The sequence below is a fragment of the Colobus angolensis genome, unplaced genomic scaffold (genome assembly GCF_000951035.1).
Source record: "Colobus angolensis palliatus isolate OR3802 unplaced genomic scaffold, Cang.pa_1.0 Scaffold68, whole genome shotgun sequence".
In the NCBI taxonomy this organism is placed as follows: Eukaryota; Metazoa; Chordata; class Mammalia; order Primates; family Cercopithecidae; genus Colobus; species Colobus angolensis.
In genome coordinates, this window is record NW_012120487.1 from 7,906,402 (window position 1) to 7,915,369 (window position 8,968).

At 46.6% G+C, this 8,968-nt stretch overlaps 1 protein-coding gene across 2 annotated transcripts in view; it reads left to right on the forward strand.

Moving 5' to 3' along the window:
- MROH7 (maestro heat-like repeat family member 7) overlaps nt 1-8,473 on the forward strand; it is a 75,928-nt gene extending 67,455 nt beyond the window's left edge. For both annotated transcript variants that reach the window (XM_011926348.1, XM_011926349.1), the window contains 3 exons: nt 4,670-4,772; nt 7,226-7,288; nt 8,153-8,473. In XM_011926348.1, the coding sequence (XP_011781738.1) occupies nt 4,670-4,772; nt 7,226-7,288; nt 8,153-8,403 (417 nt within the window). In that variant the 3' untranslated portion in view covers nt 8,404-8,473. The remainder of the gene's footprint in view (nt 1-4,669; nt 4,773-7,225; nt 7,289-8,152) is intronic.
- Nucleotides 8,474-8,968: the final 495 nt, after the last annotated feature.

Here is an 8,968-nt window from a genome sequence, read left to right on the forward strand (position 1 = left end):
TGAGGTCAGGAGTTCAAGACCAGCCTGGCCAACATGGTGAAACCCCATCTCTACTAAAAATACAGAAATTAGCTGGACATGGTAGCGGGCGCCTGTAGTCCCAGCCAGTCGGGAGACTGAGGCAGGAGAATCACTTGAAGCCAGGAGGGAGGTGGAGGTTGCGGTGAGCTGAGATTGCACCAGTGCACACCAGCCTGGCGACAGAGCAAGACTCCATCTCAAAAAAAAATAAATAAATAAACTATACATATCATAATGTTTTTGTCACGAGACTCTTTAAAAAACCTTTATTTTGAAAAATTTCAAATATAGAGAAAAGTTAAAGAGTAAAACAGTGAATACTCATGTAACTCTCCCCCACTGTCAACAGATGTTATCATTTTGCCATATTAGCTTTATTTCTCTTTATATATGTTCCTACCTTTTTTTGGCTGAATCACTAAAAGTAATTGCAGACGACATCATGCTTCATTCCTAAGTACTTAAGTAAGCATCTCCTAATAATAAAAATATTATCTTATCACACTACTATTATCACATCTAAGAAACTAACAAGAATTTCTTACCATCTAACTTTCAGTACATATTCAAATTCCCCAGCTGTCCTAAGAATGTATTTCATACTTGTTTTCAATATATGCCAATCAACGTTTCTGTACTGGTTTTAATTATTATGACACTTTTAAGCTGCACACTCATGCTTTTTCTTCATGTCTTTTGTTGAAGCATCAAGTTAACTGTGTTGTAGAATGTCGCACATTCTAAATTTGTCTTTTCGTTTTCTCAAGTTATTTAACTTGTTCCTCTATCACCTTCCATGCAGTTCCTGTAAACTAGAAGCTAGGTCTAGAGTCTTAATCAGATTCAGATTAAGCATTTTCGGCAAAGATACTTCACAGGTGATGTTTGTGTGCGTCACGTTGCCTCACATGAGGAGGCACAGATTGTTTGATTTTCTCGCTCTTCACGATGTTAGTTTTGCTAACTGCTGGATCTTTCAGTTATAAAGGTACATTTTTTCCCCTTTGCAATTAGTAAATAACCTGTAGAATGATTACCTAATAATGGTTTTAGCATCCATTGATAATCCTGCTGGAATCTATGATTACATTGGATATTAAAAATGATGATTTTCTAATTTTGTCATTCAGCCTTTATTAGCTGACTTTCTTCTTTGGAACATAGCTTTTCTTTGTCTCATTCTCTCTCCCTTTAAAAATGAATATTAATATAAACTCGTGGATTTTTATTTTTCCAAAGTGTTAAGTCAATTTTTAATGTTGATATTCTCTTGGGCAATGTGGTGAAACCCCATCTCTACGAAAAATACAAAAAATTAGCTGGGTGTGATGGCACGCTCCTGCGGTCCCAGCTACTCAGAGGCAAAGGTGGTAGGATGACTTGAGCCTGGGAGGTGGAGGTTGCACTGAGTCAGGATTATGCCACTGCACTCCAGCCTGGGTGACAGTGAGACCCTGTCACAAACAAACAAACAAAATTGATATTTAAATTATCCCAGATTTGGCCAGTGATAGCCCTTGTTAACTGGCTTCTCCGTCTTTTTGACAGGACTGTATTGTCTTTGAGTGTTTCCTTTCTGGTATAAAATGTTCCCAGCTCACTTCGTACTTGTGCTGGCCTAGATCTGGACTAATTATTTCTCCAGGGAACTTTGGCTTCTGAGTGACACTAGGTATACTCATTGTTTCTGGTGTGTTATTGCTTCTAGGCTGCTTGAGGGCAAAGAAATAGATTTAAAAAATTTTTAAAGCAATTGTAAGTTCATATTAATACCACCAATTCAGATTTAATACTACAGAACGTTTTCTTGACTTCTTTTGTATTTGTATTTCTTTTTTTCTTATATTGCAAATTTCAGATTTTTTTTTTTTCTTTTTTTGGAGAGTTTCGCACTGTCACCCATGCTGGAGTGCAGTAGCACAATCTGGGCTTACAGCAGCCTCTGCCTCCTGGGACTAGTCAATCCTCCCACCTCAGCCTCTTGAGTAGCTGGGTCCACAGGTGAGCGCCACCACACTCGGCTAATTTTTGTATTTTTTGTAGAGATGGGGTTTTACCATGTTGTCCAGGCTGGTCTCAAACTTCTGGGCTCAAGTGATCTACCCTCTCCGGCCTCCCAAAGTGCTGTGATTACAGGCATGATCCTCTGTGCCCGGCCAAATTTTGGATTTTAATGGCATTTGTATATGTTATTTACTCTGTCCTACAATAAGCTTAAATTAATTTCAAAATAATACAACTGTTACTACTGACAGTAAGCCTATATAAACTTGCTGATTGATGTTCAAGATTTTCTTGCAATTCCTTTTTCCTTGAATACATCCCACTAAGGATATATAGTCAGAATACAGTTTTTTTTTTGTTTGTTTGTTTTTTTTTTGAGACGGAGTCTCGCTTAGTCACCCAGGCTGGAGTGCAGTGGTGCGATCTCAGCTCACTGCAAGCTCCGCCTACCGGGTTCACGCCATTCTCCTGCCTCAGCCACCCAAGTAGCTGGGACTACAGGTGCCCTCCGCCACGCCCGGCTAATTTTTTGCATTTTTAGTAGAGACAGGGTTTCACTGTGTTAGCCAGGATGGTCTCGATCTCCTGACCTCGTCATCCACCCGCCTTGGCCTCCCAAAGTGCTGGGATTACAGGCGTGAGCCACCGCGCCCGTCCTTTTTTTAAAATGGAGTTTCGCTCTTGTTGCCCAAACTGGAGTGCAATGGCGTGATCTCTGCTCACCGCAACCTCCAACTCCCGGGTTCAAGTGATTCTCCTGCCTCAGCCTCCTGAGTAGATGGGATTACAGGCATACGCCACCACGCCCTAATTTTGTATTTTTAGATGGGGTTTCTCCATGTTGGTCAGACTGGTCTTGAACTCCTGACCTCAGGTGATCTGCCCGCCTTGGCCTCCCAAAATTCTGGGATTACAGGCATGAGCCACCACACCTGGCCAGATGTAGCACGTTCTAAACACTGTGCTTGTCATTGCTCTGCAGGCTACTGTAGCCCGCGGCTGCCAGCTTGTGACCTCTACAGGTCCTCAGTTTCTTCTTTGAGTCCTCAGTTTCCTCTTTGAGTCCGCAGTTTCTTCTTTGCTCTTCAGGCCATCAAGAGCTTGCTCATTTAAAGGTCAACCTCCAGGCTTAGCTTTAAGAAAGGGCTGGTAACCAATTCATTCGTTTATTCATTCATCTGACACTTTTTGGGCACCTGCTGCAAGCCAGGCCCTGTCCAGGGTCCTGAGACTCTGAGCTGAGTGAAACGGCCCTTCTCTTCGGGGAGCTCCAGATATAGTGGGGGAGATAAGTATAAATAATTACAGCATGGTGTCATAGGTATCATGAAAAAAGATGAGCAAGATCTGCTAGAAATATCAAGGGTGGTGGGATGGAGCTCTGCCTAAGGGCTGTGGAAGGCTTCAGGGAGGAGGTGGCATCTGAGCTGAGGTTTATTTATTTATTTCTATTTATTTATTTATTTTTTGAGACGGAGTCTCGCCCTGTCACCCAGGCTGGAGTGCAGTGGCGCGATCTCGGCTCACTGCAAGCTCCGCCTCCCGGGTTTAGGCCATTCTCCTGCCTCAGCCTCCTGAGTAGCTGGGACTACAGGCGCCCGCCACCTCACCCGGCTAGTTTTTTTTGTTTTGTATTTTTTTTTAGCAGAGACGGGGTTTCACCATGTTAGCCAGGATGGTCTCGATCTCCTGACCTCGTGATCCGCCCGTCTCAGCCTCCCAAAGTGCTGGGATTACAGGCTTGAGCCACTGCGCCCGGCCCTGAGCTGAGGTTTAAAGGGTGAGAGGGAGTTTATGACGTGAAGAAGAGTGGGAAGGGCACTCCAAATAGGAGCGATTTCTTGTAGAGGGTGCAGATCTGGGGATAGCTGGCCATGTCCTCAGAGTGCAGCAAGGTGGGCATGACAGGTGGAGTCAGTGGAAAGAATTGAGACTTGGAAGGAAGGTCAGACCCAGAATATGATCATGAAGCTTTGCATACCAGGCCTAGGAGCTTAGACCTTGATATACATAGGTCATCAACAGGAGAGTTATCAGATCAGATTTCTCATCTTCTCCCTCAACAGCTCCTTAGCTGGACAAGCTCCTTAGCTGGACAACTTTCTCCCACTTTCTACCTGTCAAACCCATCCTGACTATCTCTGTCAGACTATTTTACCCAAAATATGGCTTTCTCACTGTCCTATTATGAATAAATCAATGTTGCCTTCCTGTTTCCTAATGTACAAGTAAGCCCTATTTTTGTCTGGCTTTTAAGGGCTTTTAAGACCCCCTAACCCTCCAGTTTATCCCCATTGCTCTATACCTTGAATCCTTCACCCTTGTCAAACTGTCTCCTTACCTATGTCCCTCACATGCCATGTCCATTCCCATCTCTGGCTAGATCTGCATTTAGAACTTTCACTCTGACTGCAGCAGGGGGATAAATTGGAAGAGGAGACACCCAAGGCAGGAACATCATCGAAGTGATTGTTCTAATCAGCTAAGAGGAGATAAGCTCTGGCCTCTGGGGGGGCTCATGCAGAGGCAGCAGATGTATTTAGGAGGCAGGGGGCGAGGGTCACCATTCCTAGCTTCAAGAAGGGTGGATGGGCAATTGGTTCCTCTGAGGGGCCAGCACTTTTGGGGTTTCTTTTTGTCCTAGGTCAACACGCACCAAGACAGTGCCTTCATATTCCTCAGCCAGAGCCTGGAATATGCCAAGAACTCACGGGCCTCCCTCCGGAAGTGCTCAGTCATGTTCATAGGTAACCTGCCCTGGCATAAATCATCCTGCTGCCAGGGCTCTGCCTGCTCTCTGATTTGTTTCCTCCCAGGCTGCTAGCTCTTCCAGCACTTGGGTGGATGCCCCTCTTTGGGTGCAAGGCTTGGCCAGCAGACAGCCATGATGCAAACTAGAATGGTTTTCCCCGCTCTAAGATCATGGCTTAGGAAGTGAGCCACAGGCTGGATTCAGTCTGAAGTCTTTGTGCAGGTCACAACCCTGACAACTGTACATGGCAAACTGCTGCTTTTCTCCAGAGTACAGCATGGGTACAAGCCTAGCAGGAGCCTGGGCAAATCCCCCATTGACAACAGCAGGAAGAGCCAAGTACCACGGTGAAGAGAGTCAAGTAGAATCTCAGTTCCATGGTTCCCTTCCTGTGTCACCCTAACCGGATCGTTTACTCCTACTGAGCCTCAGTTTCCTCACCTGTAAGATAGGGATCACCTCCTGTTTCACAGACTGAATGAGAATATTTTTTAAAAGGGGGAGAGGGATGGCACATACAGGTGCTCAATGTTAGCAATCTTCATTCTTCCATTTCCCATATTCCCAAACTCTGCCTTTTTGAAACAAACAAACAAAAGCACATTCCCCTTGACCAGACCCCCCCCACAGGACCCTTCTGATGGCAAGTGGGTGTGTCTCCTCCCATTACTCACCCCTCCCTCCAAATGACCACATACCCTTCACCAAGGGCCAGGAGACCTTGTTGCAAAGAGGCTTGGAAATGATCCCATTTGTGAAGTGATATTTCTTTTAGTACCTTTCCCAAGTTAATTTGCTGTTTTAATCCATCCAGTCATCTATCCACCCATCTGCTGGTTTATTTAGCAAACGTTGATTCCCTACTCTGTGAGAGGTATGATGCTTAGGCTAGAACAACAAAGAGCCCTTCAGGAGGTGATGCTGATGAAGGTGTGTGGTGATAGGGGGTGGCTGTTAACATGATCATGCTGGGGCAGAAGAAAAATGCCCAGGACTGGCGGCATCCCTTAGAATGTGAGGGCTGCATAGAGACATCTACTTCCTATGTGTTGATTTCTTTAAATCTTGCTCCAAATTAATCACTTCTAAAATGGAGGGTCAAACACCCTGGGAATCATCTCTATGTCAGGGCCTGTGCTGGGGAAACGGAGTTGAGTAGAGCCTGGATCTGCCCAGAGATAACTCCCAGAGCAGTGCAGTGATTATTAACCTTTTTTGGGTTATGGCTTTTTTGTGAGACTCTGAAGAAAATTATGAATACTTCCCTGAAAAAACTGCATGTATGTATACAATTTTGCCTGCAATTTTAGGATGCTAAGATCCTTGCCCTCCCACTCTCACCCCTCAGTGGATCTAAGATTAAGTAACTTCTGGTGTGGTGAGAAATAAAATTAATAAATCACAAGTAAAATACAATATGGTATGAACAGATAGAGAAAAGCTCATAGATACTCAAGAAACCTAGAGAAGCACCTAACTTATCCGGAGCAAGGAAGGACTTCCTGGAGGAACCACTTGTTAAGTTGAATATTCAAGGACAAATAGGAATTACCAGGAAAAGAAGTGAGGGGCCAGGGAGGGTGGCTCACTCCTGTAATCCCAGTCCTTTGGAGAGTCAAGGTGAGAGGATCATTTAAGGGCAGGAATTTGAGAGTAGCTTAAGCAATATAGCAAGACCCCATCTCTACAAAAAACAAATACTAAAAAAGTTAGCTGGGCATAGTGGCAAATGCTTATAGTCCTAGCTACTCAGGAGACTGAGGCAGGAGGACTGCTTGAGCTCAGGAGTTTGAGGCTGCAGTGTGCTACGATCATGCCACTGCACTCTAGCCTGGGCGACACTGTCTAAAACAAACAAACAAACAAAACCCAATAGTGAGGGAAGGACCTTCTGAGAGGTACAGCCCATTCAAGGACCTGCAAATACTGCAGGAGCCAGGCTTACAGGCTGGGAGCAAGGGAGGGATGAGCAGTGCCTCAGAGAAGTCATCAGAAACATATCCTTGACCCAGCATAGCTGAGTCTCAGCCCTCCAGGGCCCTGCTATAGCCATGCCTGACAAGTATGCAAGGTGCTCAGTGTCTTACATGTTATTACTGCTCAAACTCCCCGTAGAGGTGGACAGCAGAGGCAGCACTTCCCTGTGTCACAGATGAGGAAACTGAGACCCAGCCTGGGTACTGGGCTAGCCTGAGGCTGCACTGCCAGAGTCAGCTGCAGCCCAGATACTGCCCCTATCCTGGTGCCATCCTGCCCACTGGACCAGCTATCCTTTTCAGGACCCCTCTTGGGGAATCTGTCCCAGGGTTCAAATGAAGTTTTGTGTCCTCATGTGTGGGGTTGGAGGATAATGGGAAGAGCATCTCTGAGGAGCTCTGGTCTAAGAGTGGGTTGGGGTGGGGTCGAAGTCAGAAGACAAATGCCCTCACTTCTTGGATTACACTCAAGGGTCCCTGGTCCCCTGCATGGAGAGCATAATGACAGAAGATCGTCTGAATGAAGTGAAAGCTGGTAAGTCATGCCCCGCGTTGGTGAGATTTCAGGGGATAGTGAGAGAGCGAGCAGAATCACAGTGGGTAATAGGGAAAGGGAAGGGATGTGTCCCAAGACAAGGGTCTTCAACTCAGTTCAGTTGTACTAGTTTTTTGTTTGTTTGTTTGTTTGTTTTGAGACGGAGTCTCACTCTATTGGCCAGGCTGGAGAGAAGTGGCACGATCTTGGCTCACTGCAACCTCCCCCTCCTGGTTCAAGCGATTCTCCTGCTTCAGCCTGGCAAGTAGCTGGGACTACAGGCATATGCCACTGCGCCTGGCTAATTTTTGTATCTTCAGTAGAGACAGGGTTTCACCATGTTGGCCAGGCTGGTCTCGAACTCCTGACCTCAAGTGATCCACCTGCTTCTGCCTCCCAAAGTACTGGGATTACAGGCATGAGCCACTGCGCCTGGCCAGTTTTACTAGTTTTTAATCCAGGATGATTATAGCATTAAGTACCACTGGGTTACCAAGAGACAGAACACAGCCTCACCCTAGAGGAGCTCACAGTCTCATTAAGGAAATGAGTCTCAAAAGCGAGACTGAAAGCCGTTTAGTGCAGGGTGACTCTTAAGTGGGGACTGACTCACTTTGTAACCAAGGAATATGATGACAGTGTTAAGGTAGGCTAGGACAGTCCAAGAAGGCTTCCTGGAGGAGGCGGATTTTGATTCAGGCTCTGAAAAATGTGAATAATTTGAAGTGCCAGGAGGAAAGTGAGATGAGGGTATGCCAAGCAGAGGGTGCTTAAGCCAAGGCACGGAGATGGAAAGGATTAGGTATGAGACCCACACGGGGTCCTGGGTCTTAACAGGAGGCTTCTCCCTTCCGCTTGATGCAGCTCTGGAAAACTTGAGACATGACCCAGAAGCATCAGTGTGCATCTACGCGGCCCAGGTCCAGGACCACATCCTGGCCAGCTGCTGGCAGAACTCCTGGCTGCCACACGGGGACTCGTGGGTGTGTTACCCGGCCAGCACGCACCACTGGAGCCCCAGCTGTGAGAACCTGCCCACTTCCCACCAGCGGCGCTCCTGGATCATGCAGGCACTGGGCTCCTGGAACATGTCCTTGAAGCAGAGACGTCCCTGAGTCCCCAACCCTCCTCAGGGTGGTTGAGCTCCAGCCACGCTCCCTATAAATGTCATGTGGCTTACCTCTCTATCTTGATTGTTTCCTTTTGGGACATCCCCCAGGCTCTGGAGCAGTCATCACTTTGAGAGGAGTTTGCCTTGGTTTGTTGGCTCAGTCAATAACTATTGATCTACGTAGTCTGTTTTGCCCATATTGTATAAGTGAGGAAGCAGAGGGATGAAGTCGCTTCCCCAGGGCCACACAGCGAGTCTGCTGGATGTCTCAGTTTCCCCTGCCCCATATTATAAGAACAAAAGGAGATGATGATTTGGGTGGCTGTCGGGGAAAGGGAAAAAAGGGAAAGAAGAGACAGCCCCACCCCCACGACATCATGCATATCCCAAAACCCTGAATTCTGAGTCCCGCCCTTGGGTCTCTGCCCAGTAATTGGCCACCACAGATTCTAGCAGCATTTACTGAGCACCTAATCTGGGCCAGCCCTGCTCTGGGTGCCACGATACACACATGAATAAGACGCAGCCCCAGGTCCTAGCAGTTCATAGTCTGATACAGTGGTTCTCAG